The sequence below is a fragment of the Globicephala melas genome, chromosome 16 (genome assembly GCF_963455315.2).
Source record: "Globicephala melas chromosome 16, mGloMel1.2, whole genome shotgun sequence".
Taxonomy (NCBI): domain Eukaryota; kingdom Metazoa; phylum Chordata; class Mammalia; order Artiodactyla; family Delphinidae; genus Globicephala; species Globicephala melas.
Window position 1 is genome coordinate 8,814,244 of NC_083329.1, and position 22,200 is coordinate 8,836,443.

The window sequence follows — 22,200 nt, forward strand, 5'->3', positions numbered from 1 at the left end:
CCCTCGAAAGCCTAATAAATGAGCCTCGTATTTTAACACTGCAAAAGTTAACCATTCATTGTTCACTTGATATTTGTGTACCAATAAAGACATCGTCTGGTGTTAAAAACATCTCACAATTTATTTGAGGAGAGAAAGTGAGAAAAATAAAATGTGCACAGCACAGAGATAAATATAACTACAAATTTTAAAAATTTACATTGGCTGTTCACATTACGTTGTATATAAAAGCACAACTCTCAAAGGTAAAACTGGTAAAAAGGATTCTATAGCTTCCCCTTAACCTGCAATCTAATAGTACAACATATCCCTGGAAGGACTTTAATAAACATACCTCAAAATTCTACAATTATACATAAAGACAGGTAATTTTTATAAAAAACACACAATATTCAAAATGAGTTGTGAACATACTATGTAGAATTTTTGCTCAGTTACTTCTTCACAATGTACAAGTGTCACAAAAACATAACAAAAAATAATAAAACACATCCAGGGCTTCCCTGGTGGTGCAGTGGTTGAGAGTCCACCTGCCGATGCAGGGGACACGGGTTCGTGACCCGGTCTGGGAAGATCCCACATGCCGTGGAGCAGCTGGGCTCGTGAGCCATGGCTGCTGAGCCTGCGCGTCCGGAGCCTGTGCTCCGCAACAGGAGAGGCCACAACAGTGAGAGGCCCGCGTACCACACACAAAAAATAAATAATAATAATAAAACACATCCAAATTTAGCTTGGATACTAAATTGGATTTAGCTTGGATACTATTTTGTTTCATTATTAACTTACCAAAAGAAGAGTTAGTTCACATAGATCTTAAAACTCTAGGTAAGCAGTCTAAGACCCCCAAGAATGCAGGATAAAACAATCCCATGAAATGGGTCCATTATGAAAGCTCTTTTTAAGCCAGGTATTCTGAAGCTGGAGTGGATTTTTCCATAGATGATACCATGTTATTCATGCTGGTTACTTTTCAAGCCACTCTTTCTGGATTCGTTCACATTAGTGTACATTGCTGTAGATCCAAGCAGAATAAGGTTGTTAATTTTTTTTAATGTAGAAGATAAAACCCACTTAAACAAAAGCTCTTTGCAGTTTTCAACAGTTTAAGGGTATAAAGAGGTTCTGAAACCCAGAGTATTTAAGAATCTGTTATAAGGCATGTACAGTTAGCAGTAAAACATGGTTATGTGATTACTACCTACCTTACCCCCAATACCTATATTTGTATCTTTAAAGAAATCTTTTCCCCAATTTTAATTCTTCTCTTTACTAAGACTCTAGGGTAGTGACAGTGGGCAGAGACAGCGAAGCAAGAAAAGCATGTAACCGTAGTGCAGGGTTCTTTTTTAAAGCTGCACACACCATCTCCTAATAAAACTCTACTACTTTCCCCACTTATAATTAACCGCTGTTACTAATGGAAGAATGCGCAATTCTTCACGTCTCATTGCTGTTTGTGCCTTTATAACAGATTCTTAAACAGGAAAGGATACAGACTAAAATTAGCAAAGCAAAGGCACATGGAGCAGAGTCCAAGAGAAACCAGGTGCAAGCATTCAGCAGTGATGTGTGACAGCATGTGCAGAGTACTGCCAACCAAGGAAGCTCACCTGAGTCTTGGTGTTCAAGGTTTTTATTGGGGGTCAATCAGGTAGGCATGGAGCACCAATGTGCTGATATTAGTTTCTTAGTCTTTACCTTCTCCAGAGGCCAAACTAAAAGAGTATAGCCCTGGGGGCTTCCCTGATGGCACAGTGGCTAAGAATCCACCTGACCATGCAGGGGACACAGGTTCAAGCCTAGGTCTGGGAAGTTGCCACATGCTGCAGAGCAACTAAGCCCATGCGCCACAACTACTGAGCCCACGTGCCACAACTACTGAAGCCCATGTGCCCTAGAGCCCGTGCTTCGCAACAAGAGAAGCCACCGCAATGAGAAGCCCACATGCCACAAAGAAGAGTAGCCCCCACTTGCCGCAACTAGAGAAAGCCTGTTCCCAGCAACAAAGACCCAAAGCAGCCAAAAATAAGTAAATAAATTTATATTAAAAAAAAAAGTATAGCCCTCACCACACATCATGCTGTTAGCACAACCTAGCTGGTGGGGCTGAGGCCCATAGTTAAAAAGACAATTTTATTAAGCAGATATTCCAGCAGCTTAGAGGATAAGACAGGAGTTGGTCAGGAACCAGGTCTTTCTTTGGAATGTGGGCAAGTTTTGAACATCCCACGCTTAACAAGTTAACCCTTTACTACAAAAACAGCTTTAGGATAAGAAGGTGTCACACAGGTGATAATCATGGATGTAGGCAGATTTAGCTACACATCAAGAGCTTCCCCATAATTTCTACATGTCTTCAGAAAGGCTGAAGCCAGGCTGTGTTGAAAACGGTATACAGTCCAGCAATGTTGGACTAACCAGAACAGAGGTTATAAATGACGTGGCGGTGGCGAGCAGCTATAAATGAAGTTGGGGAAAAAGGGGTAGGAAGGTTACTCTTTCTTTCCCGCTTCTAACTTAATTGCAGGTCCAGCATTGAGGCAGGGTGAGAAGAAGGAACTCCAGGCAACCATAGGGCCTGCAGGGACCAGAAAGAACGGGAAGGGAGGAGAAGAGGTACAACTCAAGTGGTACCAGCTGGGAGGAAAGTTAAGTTCCTATAACCACCTTGCTGGGAAGTATACTCCTGGGTAAAAGGCAGGGCAAATACAGTAAGAACTCATTCTACTTAAAATTAAGCTGGTCAACACCTCAACTGTCATATTACTAAATGAATGGGCCCAAGAAAATTAATACCACAAGTCACTTCTTTCTAAAATGTACCTTTCAAATATGCATTGGTTCATATTCTGAAAACAGACTGGAAATATGCCTCTAAAGAGCATATTGAGTTCGTACACGTTAAGCTGTAACAAGCTTTAAAATGAGTGAGTGAAAGAATTGCATAGTACATCCTAGTGATATTGGTGGTAAGTTTCCAACATATATTTTATGATTTATTTCAAGGGGAAAAATAGGGCCAAAAAATCAGTTGTAATTCATGATGAGAGCAGTTTATCATATTAAGAGTGAGGTCAGTTCTGAACAACCACCACCCTGGCTGTGAAGAAAAAAGCATAAGCTTGAATTTACTCTTTTTGCCTTTTTCTGTATCTCTTATTTTGTGATAAAGCTGCCAGCCAACTCTCACCAATCTATCAATTCCATACAACAAACCTGTACTCAACCCCTTTACCAGGCATAAAATAATTACTAACCTCAGCAAGCCTACATAGTAGGGAACACAAATATGTAAACTGATAAAGTCGGAAACCATAAGAGAATCATAGTACCTGACAAAGATTCTTGCCTGGCCGAACTTTATTCAGGCTCCTGAACCTTCTCCTAGGCTCATCTGGGCATTTCCTTGTAAAATCTAGTTTTAGCAAGAACACTGCTAAGTCAATTTAGTCAACTTATTTTAATTCCAAATCCCCCATCCTCCATATCTGACCACCCTTGATAGCTAATCAGGTTCCTCATCTTCCATCATCCCCTGGGTGATGTCTAATAACCCTGGCCGCTCACCAGCAAGAATTCTGTTAGGTAGGTTCAGGCACAATCATCTTGGCCCTTGAGGTTTCTCATTAGTAATTTTCTTTCCACTGATCCCCCTACCCTGCTCCTTGGCTTTAAATTCTCACTTGTCCATACTGTATTTAGAATTGAGCCTGGTCCTACACTGAGGTCTTTTCCCCTGTTATATAGTTCTGAATAAAATCTGCTTTTACTGTCCAGTTTGGGTTTTTCTTTGACATAAATTAAAAGTATAAGAGTAGTACAGAGGAATGAGTTTAATTCTATAGCAGAGTGGAGATCTGCTTCATTTTGAACGATGCACAGGATTTTCCCTGTTCCAAAAGAACAGGCATTCCAGAGGGAAAAGCCTGCGCACAGGTGGGGGAGATGGGAGGGCAGGGAGGCAGGTGGGAGCAGCAAGCACCGGAAGGAGAAGAGGGCAGTGCAGAGGATGGAGTGGAAGTGGCTGAGAACGAAGGCTAATGACAGTAAAGAAGCTCCCGGAACTGTTCAAATGAAAGCTAGTGCTTGAAAACAGAAGCAGCAGAGACGAAGAAAGATAGAACAGGTTTCCTCTAAGAAAACCAAGATTTGGTGATTTACTGGCTGTGCGGAAAAAAAAAGGGGAGACAATAGGAGTCTAGTTTCCTGACTTGGTCCTTCAGCCTTATTCAAGAAAGTCAAAGTCCAGGTGATAGTACTGACCTGGCTCCTTAAAGTGGACACGGGTGTTTCTGAAGAAAAGCCTATTTTCTTTGGGCTGTCCAAAGCTGGTCCTGTGAATTAAAGTTAATATATAGGAAGCAGGAACTATAAGACAAAAATACTGATGTAGACAACCGAGAATGCGTCGGCAGTATTAAAACACCTTTGCAAATTAGGCCCTTTACACTCAAGGCCTTTGGAACTCTGACATTCCACTTTTCTATATTCTAACTCCCTTTTTTCTTTCAAAAGGTGTAAAACTCATCTGCACAGGCCTCTTCAGGAAGGGGACAGATAGTGGTCGTGGGGAGGGACCATCTACCTTCCTATCCCGGGGGCATCTGGAAAGAGCCACCCGCTCCCACTTCCCCGGACCCAAAGCATCAGGGTCTTTCAGGTCCAGCTCGCATTCTGCTCCACCGCAGACCCGAGGCCGCCGTCCTGCTCGCTCTTCCCGGGGCCGGGAGAGCAGACCCCACCCCGCTTCGGGCCCAGGCCTTTCTCCACCTGCCACCCGGCCCGGGGGACACGAGGACGGCCCAGGCCACCTGACAGGGCGAAGCCCCAGGGCCACAGACCTTCCTCAGACGCCACTCGCCCCGGCCCCACACCAAGGGCGACACCGTCCCAACCTCCTCCTCAGCTAAAGCCGAACGACCGGCACCCACCTGACACCCTCGGAGGAGAGCGCGCGTGTGCGGAGCGGGCTGAGGACTTTCTGAAAAGCCGACTCCACCGCCCGGCCGCCGCGTCCCCGGCCGCCGCGTCCCCAGCCCCCCGCACCCCACCGCAGTCCGCGGAAAGGCTGCGCGTCCGCGACACAGACAGCAAGGGGCGGGACGAGGTCCTTCACATCTCGAGAGCCACATCACACCTACCTCACGACGTACTCTCCTCACCGGACCAACCCTGCGGGTCAATCCAGACACCAGCATCCACACGACATCTCCGGGGCCAACGTCAAACCACCACTGGGTTCCCACGCGCACCGCATCGCGCCTGCGCACAGCCCAGCAGCTGGACCAGGCTGTCAGTGCGCATGCGCCGGACTCCAGCTCTCCCGCCTCCCCCCCGCAGATTTTGCACCATCTGCTCAAACCGGCCGTCGTGCGCATGCGCGTGTACGGTAGTTGGTCTCTCCCCACCCCGGCGAGAAGCTGCGGCTCTGGGGTTTGCAGCCGGACGAGGCGGAAGTCGCTCTTTTCCTTTACAGTCCCTCGGTCTGGCGGAAATTAAAGAGCTGTAAGAGAGGTTCGGGAGCTGGCCTGGCGTGTAGGTGGCCAGATGGAGACCGAGACTGTACACCCGCCGCTGACCCGCCGCCCGCCGCTGGCCTCTTCCTGGGATGTCGCGTGCGGAGCCCTGGCCCAGAGTCTCCATCTCACCCGGTCTGATCTCGGCGCCCGGGACGCCGACTGGGAGGAGCTGCTGGCGCCGCCTGCCACCTGGTGCGCCGGGCCGGCGGGGACTGGGGTTGTGCTCGGTGCCAGCCACGCTCCTGGGGGAGCCTGGAGGGGAGGCGGGGGCCGTGAGGGGAGAGGGTCTGGACCCGGAGCCGAGCCGGTGACGGGTCTGTGCGGGCGGCGAGGGCGAGGAGGCAGGTCCCGGGTGGCGGGAGGGTGGGGGCGGGCCCGCGGGAAAGAGGAGGCGACTCCGGCGTGAGCGTCGGGCGCAGGGGACGGGGGGCAGGTGACCTGAAGACTCGGCGTTTCACCCCCTTCCCCCTTGTGTCCGTCACGTCGGCTCCTGAGGCCCCCTGTCGGGATCAGAACCGCCTTTCTGTCCCGAAACAAAAACCTCCTGTCGACCAAAATAGGCATTAAAAAAAAATCCAGATGTCGAAAATCTTCCTCAGCTTAGTTTTGAAAATGGCACACTTTGGTCCTTTATTCCATTCTGCACCCCGCCCCACCCCCACTTCTGAACTGTTTTTTAATTTACACTAGCTGCCCAGTACATATATTTCATTAACTGGACAGGCAATTATAGCAAGTCGCTTAGAATGTATTACAGAAGTCAAGGGAAAAGAGTGGAGAGCCCTCACCTCTAAAGCATCATTTCCTTGGGAGTTCTGTATTGAGCATCTCGTCAGTGCTTTGCAAGGCGCTTGGTCTCCAAATGCAAATGTAAATGAGTAGGATAACATGTCAACCCCTGTGGCGCATTAAGTGGGTTAATGACAGTGTTCAGAGAACTGTATAATATTCTTCCTTTTCTTTTCAGCCAGGATCTGGTGATTTTGAAAAGGAACGTGAACAGCCAAGATGAAAACCCCTGCTTCCTTTACCTGAGATGTGACCCTCCTGGAGGTGAAGAAATCGTTTCTATTGGCATTTTAAGTTCAGCAAGAAATATGGAAGTATACTCAGGAGAGGAGTACTGTGGAACCAGTAGGGGCAAGAATGTTTGTAATGTTCTGGATAACAGGTTTGTGACGTATGCGTGTGGAAGTGTTCTTCTGAAGTAGTGTTTTATTTTCTTGAGCTTTTGTGATATTTATTGATTCTCTGACCTTGGTGCCAGATACTGGGGGAGAGAAGATAAAAACATACCAGCAGACGTAGAAGTTTAGACCTTTAGGGATCTTAAAGACAGTCTAGATCAGCCTAGTTGTTTTTATAAACGTGGAAATTGAGAGCTAGTGGAAGAGAGAGTAGTTGGTAAAAGATCATAGCTAGTTAGTGGAAGACTATGATCAGATGAAGTTCTGGTAAGTGTTTCTTGTCTGTTTTCTTTAACTCACAGCGATCTGTTTTCCAAAAATTAAGTTGTCTATCAGTCTGGAACTTTGAACATTTTCCTGTAGGAAACTCTTTACACATAGTGCGTGAGCCCCACACTGTGCCATACCAGTATACTTATTTAACCCATTGTTATACTTCTTGATTTTTTTTTCTGATTTCTTACAAAGATTCTGACCTAATCTCTCCTTAATATGAATCAAAATATGAAGTGTTTTATATACCGTGCATGTTGGACATAATGGGTACGTTATTGAGCTTTACAGTGTGCTCTGTGCTACGTAAGTATACATTTGATATCTAATTTCATTTTCTTATACAGCTAGTAAGTGGCAGATGTTGTCTTTGTAGCCAGTGCACTTCAGTAGGAAGTCCCAGCTGTTTATGCCTCACCAGGAAAACTGAATCCAAGGATTTAAATATTGTCCTGGAAACTTTTAATTTTAAATGTAACTGTTAAAAGTGATAATATGTAATTTTTTTATAAATTAAATCTTTTTTATTTTTAGTGAACATGAAAAGATTATTTTGTACAAAAAATATCTAAAATTGGAGTCTTCCACACATGCTTGTAAAATAAAGGTAAGTCATTCCTAAATTTTAACTAATTTGAAAACTACAGTTGTTTTTCTACTATATATACTTATTTTCTGTAGGTTTGGTAATGTAGTTAGTCCAACTTGGTCCCTGGTTTTAGTTCAGAAATACTTAGTAAACATGTAAAAAGAAATTCTTTTCTAAATAATTGTCTACCTCTTTCAAAATTTGAACATATATTATTTACAGCAATGTCATTACATGTACGATTGATAATACAGTGGTATTGTACTTTTAAGCCTTGAAAAACTGTGATGAAAAAAAGTTTTTTAAATCGAGGTATAGTTTATTTACAATAATACATAAGTTTAAAAAATTTTTTTATCTTTATATAAAACTTAGGTGTTAGAGAAGTTTCAGACAAGAGCACCACAAAGTTAAAGGGATTTGGACTGCTGTCTTCAGCATGAAAAATATTGTTAAGGTGAACTTTCCTGATGTCATCAGATCTAGGGAAAGGGTACGGAGCTGGAAATCATAAGCTCTGACTATTAAGTGAGCTCTTTTGCTGACTAGCAGAATAACCTTGGGCAAGTTTCTTCACCTGTTTGGACCTACTTCATGGGTAATATTAGGAGACTAAGGAAAATAAATCTTGGATTATTTTTATCTCTAAAATTCTGTGCTGATTATTACTTACAGAAGAGCACAGAACTGATTATCCCAAGATGTTGTTTTACGTGTATATACTAATAGCTTCTGAAGTCATTTAAATAAGGTGATTCATTCATCCAACAAATACTGGAGTGCCTATTGATGCCAGATACTGTACTTGGCATTTAGGAATTGGCAGTTATGAAATAAATTGGAATGGAGCCCTCATTCCAATTCTAATATTATAGTGGGCAAGACAGATAATAGGTTGACTCAGTGTGTAAAATAGGTACTACATTCGCTAGTGGGAAGGGCTTGGGGGTTAAAAAGCAGAACAGGGATAATATGGAGGTTGGAATGTGGGTGTTTACATTTCATGAGGCATTTACTTATTTGTTGATGACAGTCACATCTTTGGTGCCACACTGAGTTTTTAGATCATGGGTCTGTGTTCACCTGTGTCTTTGTGTGATATATGGGTTTGTTGTGTCTCTGAAGGTGAATGGTATTTGAAACTGTGCTGTGGAAGTGCCAGGGAGTGAAAGAGTGTTTCATTTAGGGAAATCCTTGGGTTTGTATGAAGGCTTCTTCTGGGCCAATAGTATATGTAAGTTAAAAGTAATAGTTACTGATGCATATGTTTGAGCACTTACTCAATGATATATACTGGAAATTTTAACACATAATCCTCATAACAACCATGTGAACTCATTTTACTCCTGACTCAAGTTTGGCATTTGCCCATGGTCACGCAGGCAGAGCCATCACTGAGCACAGGTCTCTCTGATTCTAAATGCTGTTTACTTTCCACTTTGCTGCTTTGTTGTCCTACACCACACATGAAATGTCTTTTGGTCTAGAAGCATGGACAACGTGAAGAAGCATAAAGCATTGGAAAAGCTACTGGGATAGAAGCCAGATGAGCTAGGGTCAAAGCTTGACCTTTATTTACTCTTTTCACAAGTTAGAAAATCATCGTGAACTCATCTTTTCTATATGTAAACCATTGCGCTCTCTTAAGTCATCTGGACATTCTCTTAGAATTCCTTTAGAATTCATTTTAAGTTCTAAAATACTGACTTATGTTTAGTATTTCAGCAAATACTTTGCATGGGTTTCTAGAGAGTCTTATTTTGTATTAAATAATATTATAGCAAGTTTCAGTATGTTAAGGTTTCAGATTGGTATAGTTTATCCTTAATTCCTTAAATTATTAAGTAAAACATTATTTACACTTAATTTTTTAGTTGCAGTAAGACTTTTTAAATTCATGTAGTACTTTTTAGCCTTTTTCTGACTATGACTAGAGAAAACTTAAAAAGGTACTTGAAGTTAATTTTCAGATTCTTGAATGCTTCAGTCTTACTGCAGTATTAACAAGAAGTGACGTTAAATAATGATTGTTTTTATTATCATTATTAATTTTCCTGAACTTTTGTTTTATATTAGTTGCTCTCCTTTGGTGAAAAGCAGTGTGTGTTCATCAGTAAAGTTGTGGTACACATGAGGCCAGTTTTGGCAAATTCTTCAGCAGGCTGTCCTGCTCTAGGATCAAGGATAGACCTGGAGAGGGTCCAAACCATCATAGAGTCCTTGGGGTCAAAGTTATCACCTGGAGCTCAGCAACTGATGAATATGGTTAGATTCCAACAGCAGGTGAGTAGAAATGGATTTCTTTCCAAATACTATTAAAATTCTTTAAATAATGGATTCTTACAAAGACTTGTGGTGACATAAATTTTTTCCTTTCAACTTTTATTATTTTTTTAACAATTTATTTTGGTTCAGAATTCTTTTTTTTTTTTTTAGTTTTTAAATTTTGTATTTTTTTAAATAAGTTATTTAATTAATTAATTTTGGCTGCGTTGGGTCTTCGTTGCTGTGCGTGGGCTTCCTCTAGTTGCAGCAAGCACGAGCCACTCTTTATTGCGGTGCTCAGCCTCTCATTGTGGTGGCCTCTCTTGTTGTAGAGTGCGGGCTCTAGGCGTGGGGGCTTCAGTAGTTGTGGAATGCGGGCTCAGTAGTTGTGGTTTGTGGGCTGTAGAGTATAGGCTCAGTAGTTCTGGCACACGGGCTTAGTTGCTCTGTGGCATGTGGGATCTTCCCAGACCAGGGCTTGAACCTGTGTCCCTGGCATCAGCAGGCGGATTCTTAACCACTGCACCACTAGGGAAGTCCCTCAAATTTTATTATTGATTTGACTGTTACCTTTACTGACTTAGGTAAAAATAGCATCTTGCAAAAAAAATGTTTTTGGTACAGACTTCACAGTTTTCTATGAATTCTCGCTCATTCATTCAGCAAGCATTTATTAAGCTCCTTCTTGAAGTATAAGACACTGTTTTGGTTAACTTTCGAAGATTCAAAGATCAGCCTGTCTTTAAGGATCTTTATTTGTAGTCTTATTAGGAGAGTCAGGGTATCTAAGTGGGGAATGATGAGAAATGCTAAGAGAGGCTTATTAAAGGAAGTAGCGTTTTGTCTAGGCCTTTAAAGAGGTAGGGTGGGATTAGGCAAGTAAACTTGGAGGGATGCAATTTAAGAGGTAGAGAACAGTATGGATTAAATCTTCAGTGCTAGAGGAATAGGATGTAGCTAGGAAATGAATACAAGTTCATTTCTCTGGAGTGAAGAAGTGACAGGAAGTTTCAGGTAGACTGGGGCTGGATCTTAGAGGATTTTGAATGATGTTATAGAGTTTGTGGGTGTTTTTTAGCTCTGTTGTAATAAATTTAATCCGCTATTATGTGTAAGATGAGTCAGTAGCAAAGATGCGTCAACAGAAAGTGAGGCTACAAGAAAGAAAGCAGCTCTGTTATTTCCATCATCCAGAGGACAGTTAATGAGAGTCTAAACTTGGAAGGAGTAACCTGATGCTGGATTGTGAGAGGCTACAGCAGTGGGGCCATTGGGACTTGACAACTAACTTAAGATGGGTTCTGTGGGAGAAAAACAGAATCAAACGTGAAACTGAAGTTTTGAAAATGGTGTTACCATAATATACATGGAACCCAAGGAGGGAAGCGACTTGGGGGAAAGGAGTGTAATTTGGGAGTGTTGAGTTTTAGATGTGAATAACACATGCCCTGGGGTGATGATGTGAGGCTATGGAAACACAGGTGGGGCTGGTGGAGTGGAGGGAGGTTTGGGAGGAGCATGCCTAGTAGATGATGGGGAAGGGGGTGAGGGGAGAGACCGGAGCCAGGAAGGAAGACCCTGGGAGAGTAGGTGCGTTTGCTAAGAATACGGGGAGAGGAAAAGGGAACCAGAAGAGCAGGTCACGGCAGTGCTTAAGAGTCGCAAGAGATCTGATGTCAGGAGACCTGAATTCAAAGCTCTTCGTTCTGTTACTTGGCATCGCTTCCTCTTTTTGAGGATAAATTTCTTCGTGTTTACAATCTAAACGATAATACTGGTAAGATCATAGGATGAAAGTTAAAACCAATAATATGAGTTTAAAAGCTTGCATAACTTTTGTGAGATTTGCCAATATTAATTTAGGACGAGGATCGTTGGATCGACAGGCAGACTCAGGAGAGCAGGAGCGTTGCTGATGGTCTTGGAAAGCATGGAAAGGAGAGCTGTGAAATGAACAGCGTCCGCACTCTCCTTGCTCTGGCACTAGCATCTCACCTCCATACCTCAGGAGGCTCCTAGCTGGTCCTCCTGCACCACGCTCCCTCTCCACAGTGCAGCCAGCATGGCCTCATCGGACTCCACGTCCCCTGTGTCAAGCCCCCTGACTGCTTCCCTTGACACTCAGAACTAATCCAGGTTCCTTATGCTCTCCTCTGAGATCTGGGCCCTCGTTACCTCCTCAGCCTCATCTCCTGCTGCATCTCCTTACATGCCTTGCTCTAGACATTCTGATGTGGGTATTCCACAAACATCCAGACGTGCTCCCACCTCAGGACCTTTGCCCTCTTAACCGTTCTCTTTGGCCAGAATCCTCTCTTCCTGGCCTTAGCAAGTCTGCCTTTTTCTTGTTATTTCAACCTCATCTTAAACGTTCCATCTTAAATGACACCTTCCCTCACCACCCTGATTAAAATATTAGCCTTTTCCTCCACATCTGTGTCATGTATTTTCATCAGCGCTTTCTTGCCTGTTTCTGTTTATGTGTTGTTCTGTGTATCTCATTAAGATATAAGCTTTGTGCAAAGACGACCTGTCTGTCTAGTTTATGGCTCCGAGTAAATTTTACATAATATATATGCCCTTTGGATTATCAACTAAATACTCCTTGGAGATCTTCAGGGGGTCAGTTTGAATAGTGATGAGATGGAAACCAGATTTTGAAGGATTAAATGGTAAATGGGTACTTAGAATGTGGAGGTAGCCAGGGTAAAGTGGGTTGTTTCAAGAATGATGGAGATTAGGAACCTGCCGGTATCAGAATCCCTTGGAATGTTTATAAAGTGCAGAATCCTGGCCCTCACCAGTGAAACACTGGTTGTGATCCAGGACTCACCTACTTATACAGGCAATGCCAGATGAGTCTTATGCATAGCATATTTTAAGAACAGATGTTTGAGGGGAAGGATCCAGTGGACATAGAGATTAAACATTTAAAAACAGAAGAAATTTTTTGTGTGTGGAAAATTTTGGAAACGTTAGAGAGGGTTAATGAATTAAGTAAAATCAGTTCATGGACTGATTTTTATGTTTTAAAACCTTGATTTTGGAAAAGAAATGACATGAATAGTAGTTTGTGGGGGTTTTTGCCCATGTTTTTAGGGTTTTTCTGTTTCATTCCCAAAATAATACATTTTCTTTGCTATGAATTTCCATCCATTCACAAGTACATAAGGTATATTGTAAGAGGGCTCTCCCAACTCTCATCCTATTCCCAAGCTTGGTGTGTGTCCTTGTCGCATTTTCTATCATATAGAAACACAAGTCCTCCAACCAACAGCACGTGTGTTGTAACCCCCCAACACACGTGCTAAATCATTATCTATGGGGACATTTTGGGAAACCCCCTGGGGAAGAAAGAAGGTGATCCTGTTAAATCGTCTTTTAAACATGCTAATAAAAGTCTTCTTTCTCGTGGGGAGGCTATATTTATGAATGATGCTCACAGGATATACCTGGTTCTCTAGGATTGCTTTTGTCCACAAACAAGGAATCCATGGAATGTCTTCCTGGAAAGTGTTATATAAGCTCTGTAACTATCTGTTGAGTATAAAGTAGGGATGTTTCATGACCAGAACCTCTCCTTCTATGGAAGGGGTGTAAACCCACACTGTTTGGAACCTTCATATGTTAATTGGGGCAGGGCCTGTCCTGATGAGGAAAGAAAGGACCTGGGGAGCAGCTTTCTAGACTCCCTGCTTCACCTTTGCCTTGTGGTTCCTTGTTTCCTGGGAAGTTTCTTAAAGTGATTTCTTCTTTCCTTGTATTTGAAGTTCACATGTGCTGACTTTCATTTGTTTTTGCTTTAGCAATTTAGAATAATTGAGTAGGAATTCTGAGTCAAAGTGCCTGGCATAGTTGTCATTTAATGTTATCTGAGGGAAAGCTGTGCCCGACTTTCTCAAAGAAAATATATTCAGTTATTCAAGGTTTTCATTGTTTACCATTTTCATCTGAAAAAAGTAAAAAGATCTTTTTTCTTTCATTTTCAAGGTGATACTTGTTCAAATTCTTTATAATTAAAGAAGTTAAAGACAGTGTCTTGAGAAATCCTACAAGATGTTCAGAGATAAACAGTTTTTCAAAAATCCGGGGGTATATGTGTACATATATGAAATTAAGTATACACATGTACAAGTATGTGGACACAATTCTACATAAATGGTTTCATGTTTTTTTAGGCTGCTTTGTAATTTTTTTTTCACATAAAATATGACACGGACCCTAAACAGTAAGTATGTATGAATTATTTTATACATATTCTTCTGCCTACTTTTAAAAGGGTTTGAGGTGCCTTGCAAGACAACATACGACAGCTCAAGAAAATTAAGAATTGAATAAAGTCAAACAAAAGGAGCAGAAGAATAGTCATCAGCAACTAAGGTTGGGTCATTTACTGCACTGCCATATAGATTAACCTGTGAATTTCTTAACATTTAATTCAAAGTGAGAAATAATCACCGTAAGAGCTTTTATCTGAGAAAAATACGACTAATTTTTATAATCAGTGAATTTATTATAATAAAATATTACTGTATATCAAAATAGAAAAACTCATATAGCATATGTCTTAATTGCATTTGGATTTTTTAATTATAATTTCTGCCAAATTAATTTTCACGTACGATTTTGACATTGATTCCACTATTTATGTGATTGCTGTTTTGTAGAATTTTCAATTTTCTATCATAAAGTTTTTTTGCAGTACCAGAATTTTGCCACTACCAAAAATAATTGAGTTTTTCCTTTATGACTGAGTAAAGCTCCTTTTCACCTAAGGAAAGTTGTCTAATTTTTAAATTTTGTAAATATAATTATATGTAATCCTTGTTTTCAGGAATAATTTAAGATTTTTTCAAAACTTGCATTCAATAGAAGAAGGTAAGATTTCTTTATAAAGAGAGTTTCTCCAACAGGCAGTTCAGTAGAAGTTCCGTGGGGCCTTTGTTGTTCCCACCCTACCAACATCCCTGCTCCTGTCATTCCCCTATCCTGCTATATTTTCCCTAAAGTATTTATCACCATCTCTATTCACAGGATGTATTGTCTTTCTTTCTTTTTTTCTTTGTTGTTTGTCTCTCCCTGCTCCCTAGATTGTAGTGTCCACAGATCAGCAATTTTCATTTGTTTTGATCACTGGCTTATTACCAGTGACTGAGACAGTACCTAACACAGAGTAGATTTGTGGTGAATATTTGTTGAATGAATGAGTTTGGGGCTGGCTTAATCCAAGAATCATTTTTTAGAATATCCAGAAAATATACGGACTGAGGGTCTTCACCTAATCTTGTGTAATTTTCTCAGTCTCTCTCACTAGATACTGAGCAACATTAAGTATGAGATGATATCCCCTATAAGAATCCCTAGTAGAGTTCTGTGTTTAGAATTTAGGATGGAGGTGTATAACTTAACATTTAGATAGGCTAGAGGTAGTTTTGCTTTTCTCTTGTGGAAAAATTGAAGAGCATAGCAAGAACATGGCCCTGTGTAGGAGACAGTGTAACCTGCTCTCAAAGATGAGCCTGAGTCTTCTCAGGAAATAATATAGCATAGCCGGTTGAGTTGAGGCCACAAAACATAATCATTTACCCTCCAATTATTAAGGCAGACTTAGCCAAAAGGTAGGTTGTTTTAGTCATTGAAAATGTCACAGAAGTACTCATATAACATCATACTTTAAATATGTAACTATCTGGTCTGTCTTCCAGTGAAAATAAGTTGCATATCCTTAGGTTGGCTTTCCATATGTGACGGTGGGCAGATGATTTTTAATTCTATGAAAGTTATCAATTACTGTGACTCAGCTGAGAATAGTACATTTTTACCATATATTAAGGAGGGCTTTGTAGTGGAAACATTAAAATATGCCCATGCAATTTTACTAAGTATGTTTGTATTTATTTGAATATTTTCCTTAGCAAAACTAGTGAAATGATTAGAAGTCCTGGCTCTGGAGTTCGGTGGCCTGGGTTCCAGTCCTGCTTCTTTCCACTGACTAGTTGTGTTACCTTGGCCAAGTTAACTTTAGTCTTGGTTTCCTAACTTGATATTGGGATAGTAGCTATAGCCTACTCCATGTGAAAGTTCTGGGGATCAAATGAAAGTAGGCAGGTTGCCTGACTCTGAGTTACTCCAGAGGTTACCTGTCATTATCATTCATGTTAATAATAACATTTTCTTATTTACCTTGCTTAGAATTGTATTCCCATCGGACAGCAGCTTCAGTCAGTTTTGGGAAGCACTGGATTCAAGCACATGATCGGACTGCAATCAGCATCTGCTTCAGGGGCCTTCGACAAGTCATCCCCCACACCTTTCCCTTCCAGGACTGGATTGACATCTGGAAACGTGGCTGAAGACTTAAAAGCTTACATTGATAAAAGTACGCAGCCAGCTGGTGGAGGAAATGTGACAAGCCTCCAAGAGTGTAAAATTGTGCCACAAAACCATTCTCTTCCTGAGAATGATCTTAAGAATGCAGTATCTTCTTTGTTACCAAAGAAAGCAAGCGACAGCTCACACATACCTAACTCTGAGTTGCTGCCTGTTCTGCAGAATCTGTGTAGTCAAGTGAACCATCTCCGTGTGGGACCCAACACCAAGTGGCAGGAAAGCATCACCAAGCCCGGCGAAGGCATTGTTGGTGTTACGTGAGTGTCTAAGACGAGTGTGGTTTCGACTGGGGGCAGGAGGGGGGAGGCAGGTGGAGGAAAGCAGGTTTGTTTCAATAACTACTGCCTAAAAATGTTTCCAGAGAGGATTGTAGGAGCTTTCACATTTCACCATTAACACACTATAGGAAAGAAAGACTCAGCAGAGTAGGGTGGATTGCTTTGAAAGAAGTGGGTCAAACTGGAGGCGCCGAGCACTTCTCAGGCATCTGATGGAAGGGGTACAAGCAGCAGATAGGGTCAGAGTAGAGAGTTGTCTGCATGAATGGAGAGGAGCTGTGGTGACCATGATATGTACATTTTCTGCCTGATTGTATGAAGTGAGCCATTGTAACATGTCCCCTGTAGATCGTGTGTGACCTAGGCTAATTTCGGAGTCATCCAAACATTTTTCAGCTCTGAATTATTTCTAGTGTACAGGCCCTTATCCCCTGATCTCATAATTCCAATTTTTTCCAGTCCTGCTTTGATTGAGGGGTGGCTAAGTGTTTAGTATGTTCCCCATCCTTTATATAGATGTAATGTGTCCAAATTTTGCACTAGATTGGAATTCAGGACTCTAATCATAGTTCTAGCTTAACTGTTTTGCCTTAGTGTTTAAATCTTTTGGTTTAGACATTTTTCCCATGTAAAATGAGGTAGTTGTATTGGTTGAAATTTTAATGTCTCTAATAGCATTGAAATTTGAGGAGTTTAATAAGTTATTGAAAAAAAAGTGGTTCTTACTTGGGCAGGACAAGGAAGGATAACAGTAGTCTTTAATAGTTGATAGTCTACATCAGTGTTAACCTATGATATGACAAAACAAAACAAACAAATAATAAAACCCAAAGAAAAAAACCCTAAATATTTAAAAACTGCTTCTGGGTCCAGCTGAGATGGAATGTCCCCATTTCCTCAGATCCCCCACTTTACCAATAAAATCCTTGGACATAATCCAGCAAACATACAAAGACTGTAAAAGGTGAAAAGAAGTCAGATTGCTCAGAGACTGTGGGGCTTAGTGTTCCTTGGTTCCTAGTTACCTGCGAGTTTCTTTCATCATAGATGGGTATAGGATTTTGTCAAATACTTTTCCTATGGCCATTCATATGGCCATTCATATGATCATGAATTTTCTTCTGTAGTCTGTTCATATGGTGAATTACATTAATTTCAAAAACTGAACCTGCCTTGTATACCTAGAATAAATCCCACTTGGTTGTGGGCTGTAATTCTTTTTTACACAATGCTGGATCTGATCTGCTAATATTTTGTTGAGTATTCTTGCATCTAATTCACTAGAGATACTGGTCTGTCTTTTTCTTGTCCTGTCTTTGTCCGGTTTTCACGAGGGTGATACTGGCCTCATAAGATGAGTTCTACATCTTAGAAGAGATTGTGTAAAATCGGTGTTATCTCTTCTTAAGGTGTTTGGTAGAAGTCTCTAAGGAAAGCAGCTGGGCCTGGTTATTTCTTTCCTGGAAACTGTTAAATTACCAATTCAATTTCTAACATAGTAAAGTTGTCAATTCTCCCTATTGATATGCAGGCTTAATATTATGCATATTGAAATCCCACCACAATATTTGGCAGACATAAGCAGGATCATTTTCAAAATTATATGAAAAACAAAAGAGGTAGAATAGCTAAAACAACTTTGAAAAAGAAGAATGAAGTGGGAGGACTCACTCTTCCCAGTGTCGAGTCTTATGTAGTTAGAGTATTCAAGATGATGTAGTGATGGCAGAGGGACAGACACGTAGGTCAATGGAACATAATGGAGGGCTCAGAAATAGACCCACAAAAATATGCTCAACTGATTTTTGACAAAGGTGCAACAGCAATTCAATAAAGGAAGAATAGTCTTTTTAACCCACGGTGATGGAGCAATTGGATATCCGAAGGGCAAAAAGTGAACCATGACCCAAACCTCATACCTTATATAAAAATTAGCTCAAAATGGATCATAGACTTAAATGTAAAACATAAAGCTATAAAACTTTTCTAATAATACATAGGGGACAAACTTTGGGGACCTAAGACAAGACTTCTTAGATATGACACCAAAAGCAAGGTAATAGAAAATTTGATATATTGGATGCCATGAAAATGTAATACTTTTGCCCTGTGAACGACTCTGTTAAGAGGAATAAAATACAAATTACAAAGTGGGGAAAAATATTGGCAAATTACGTATCCAACAAATGACATATCTAAAATATAGAAAGAACTGTCAAAACTCAACATTAAAAAAATCCAATTAGAACATGGGCAGAAGACATAGACATTTTATCAGAGAGGATGTACAAAAAGCAAATAAGCAAATGAAAAGATGTGTGACTGACCTCAGGGCTATTAAGGAAACGCATATTAAAACGACAATATACCACTATACAGTTATTTAAATGGCTAAAATAAAAAGTTTAAAAGTGGTAACAACAGCAAGTACTGATGAGGATGTGGAGAAACTGGATCTCATTTTAAATCCTGTGAGGTTTTAAAATGGTACAGCCACTCTAAAAAATATTTTAGCAGTTTCTAATAACTAAACGTAAAGTTGTGCTCCTGGGCATTCATCCCAGAGAAATGAAAACATCTGTCCACACAAAAGCCTGTACACAGTTGTTCATAGAAGCTTCCAGTAATTTAATAAAGTTGTGTGGATTAAAAAAGAAAAAAACTATTTAAATTGTACAGTTGCTTGGGGAAGTACTTGGAAAACCTTAAAAAAATCTTGCAAGATTACTTTAGATTTGGAGCTCAAAATCAAAAGGACCCTTTCTAAAGAGCCATTCTTTGAGGGTAGAAATTCCATCATCTTCATTTTTATATTCTCATTTCAATTGTATGCTTAAATGTTTGAAGAATTGAAGAAATAGAATGCTTTGGGCATTCAGGATTGCGGTCACCTGTTGAGTGTGTATTTTAGAACCTGGAAGTGTGCTGTATGGAGACAGTATAGTTGTGGAGACAAATTTCAGCAATGTGTGTTGGCTGCTTTATCGTACTACAGTTTGGTTGTTCTTGTTATAATATTAGGGAAAATTGTTACATTATTATTTTTTTAATTTACTTTTAGAATGGAAGAGCAATCCATTTGTTCCTACTTGGAAAAGATTCTTTCTAAAAATATGGAACTGATGGAAAAGAAACTTATGGACTACATTGATCAGCGAATATATAAACTCCAGGAGCACATAGATAATAAGATTGCTTTGTTAGTGGACTTGCTGCAAAGTCCCAACTCCCCACCGTCTGGCACGCCTCTAAGACATTATGACTCTGGAGAAAGACTTTCAAATGGAGAAAGATAGCACTGAACATGTTCAAAGTACTACAGATATTTATTACATATTTATTACAAATCCAAACCCCAAAAAGTCAAAGCAACTAGTTAATGTCATTTGAGGATCACCGTTTACTTACGTAAAGCAATCTCAGTGTTCATTTTAACTGACTGTTACTGTAAATCTCATCCTGTACACTAAGAGTTAAAATGATAGGGTCAAAAATTATTTTTGTTTTCCATATTTTTCACTTTTATAAGAAATTCACATATACTTGCTTAAAGTGTTCAGGTTTTTTAAGGATTTCTAATGCTTTTCATTAGTTGGTAGTTTATGTGTGTTTGATTGGAATACTCTTAATTTTTAGAAAGACCTTATGTTTTACGGGTATACAAAATGCTTAGAATACTTGATTGTTATTTTTTCTTTTTCTAATTGATCTTAGAAAACTGGGTACTTAAGACTTGCAACCTTTAATTTCAGATCACCATATTACCTTTTTTATTGTTTATTTCAGATAAAAAATTAGATGTAATATTTGGCATGTGTAAAATTGGTTTACATTGGGGCCATTAATTTTGTGTTCTGTCACACTGTAGTTATGGATAGAAAAGTAAAAATTAGAACTGACCTATTCTTTGTTAGGATTATTACTTTAGATTTTATGTTTGATGTAAAATGAGAGAAGTCATCTTGTTTGATCTCCATCAACTCAGAAAGTAGAAGGAATTCTCTCCTTTTCTGAGCTGATACAGGTTCTTCTTTCCAGAGCCCTTTTCTGATTAAAGTGTGAAATGCTGAGGTTCTGCATTGAAGGATTAAGGCATATGAATCAAGGAGATTGCAGATCTCTCTGGCAGACATGATTTTCAGAAATTATACCTATTGTATATGTGTTGTAAGGTGATATATTTGCATCTGAAAAATAAATGCATCCACTCTGGAAAGTACTTGTCTTAAACAAATAAAAATATTGTTTTTTCATCTAATATTTAAGATGAAAAAGGATGGTTTACACTCATTTAGTATGTTGTATTTTGATGAATTTAGTTCTTTGAAGTGAAAACTAATATAAAGTGTGGTCATTTATTAATCACTCTGACCTTAGGGACATGAGGACTTGTATATTACTTTTTCAGTCTTTTCCTAATTTATTAACAACATATGTAGCCATTAGGTAACATTTCTTTCAGCACTCAGGAGAAATGTGTCTCATTTAAAGCTGAACCCTTTCATTAATAGTTTATACAATTTCTAAAAAAAAAAAAAATAGTTTATACAATTTCTGATTATTGTGGTCTGTTCTTTGATTCACAAATTGCTTTAATATAATTATAATGAGAACACATGGGCTATGTTTTCTAAAGTAATTAAAATAAATACAATATTCATGATTATAGTAGTAGAAATAATTCAGATGAGCTTTAATTCCTGATCATCCATTTCTTAATTTCTCCATGTTAATGAAAACCTAAATTATATTTTATATATATTAGAGATTCATAGTTATTGATTTTCTTATACTTACAAACTGCTCTATGTATGTATATGTAATTGCTTTATTAAAATTATTATCACCTAAGAAAATACTGCCTGCTCAGATAGGAGGAACAGACCACAGTATGTACAAAATATCTATTAAGTCTTTTTTTTCTTGTAACTTTTCTGCCCCTGTATGTGTCACACCCAGTAAGTCAAGTCTGGGAAATCAGGGCTGGCAAATGCACCTTCAGAGGTGTCACGGTAACCACTGCAGTTTGAGGTGGCTGCAAGGGGTATGTGGGTGATCAAAAATTAAATCAAGATACAGGTTACGGGGAACTTCCCTGGTGGTGCAGTAGTAAAGAATCCGCCTGCCAGTGCAGGGGACACGGGTTCCAGCCCTGGTCCGGGAAGATCCCACGTGCCATGGACAACTAAGCCCGTGCGCTATAACTACTGATCCTGCGCTCTAGAGCCCGTGAGCCACAACTACTGAGGCCGCATGCCTACAACCCGTGCTCCACAAGAAGCCACTGCAATGAGAAGTCCACGCACTGCAATGAAGAGTAGCCCCCCGCTCTGTGCAACTAGAGAAAGCCCGCACACAGCAACGAAGACACAGCGCAGCCAAAAATAAATAAATTTATAAAAAGATACAGGTTACGTATTTTAATTTCCACATTGCCTCGCCTTTGAGTATTAATTCATCTCTTTCTTTCCTGTGGTAGCATATTAAGTTTTTCATCCCTCTATCATCACTGGACTTTGACCCTTTTAGGTTCAGGGCAAGGAGTGAGTTTGTGTGCTGCTGCCACGTGGCTCATACACAGAGACGACCACTGGAGGCTCTTCCTCACTTAGCCCCAGCCTGGCTTTCCAGGCTCATTGGCCACCACCACGTGACCCGCGTTGCAGCCCGCCCTTTCTTCCCAAGTCTCCTCAAGCTGC

General features: G+C 40.3%; 1 protein-coding gene and 1 long non-coding RNA gene across 2 annotated transcripts; one reads left to right on the forward strand and one right to left on the reverse strand.

Annotated features, from left to right (window-relative positions):
• Positions 1-97: 97 nt before the first annotated feature.
• Positions 98-5,298, reverse strand: LOC132593627 (uncharacterized). Its single transcript, XR_009559347.1, has 3 exons — positions 5,142-5,298; positions 4,264-4,334; positions 98-1,012 (listed from the first exon to the last, which is right to left on the reverse strand). It is a non-coding gene; the product is annotated as an uncharacterized lncRNA (long non-coding RNA).
• C16H10orf88 (chromosome 16 C10orf88 homolog) lies at positions 4,806-21,869 on the forward strand. Its single transcript, XM_030831968.3, has 6 exons — positions 4,806-5,711; positions 6,487-6,690; positions 7,514-7,586; positions 9,645-9,851; positions 16,026-16,480; positions 19,563-21,869. Exons 1-6 carry the CDS (start codon positions 5,548-5,550, stop codon positions 19,795-19,797), a joined length of 1,338 nt encoding a protein of 445 aa, XP_030687828.1. The 5' UTR covers positions 4,806-5,547; the 3' UTR covers positions 19,798-21,869.
• The last annotated feature ends 331 nt before the right edge of the window (positions 21,870-22,200 follow it).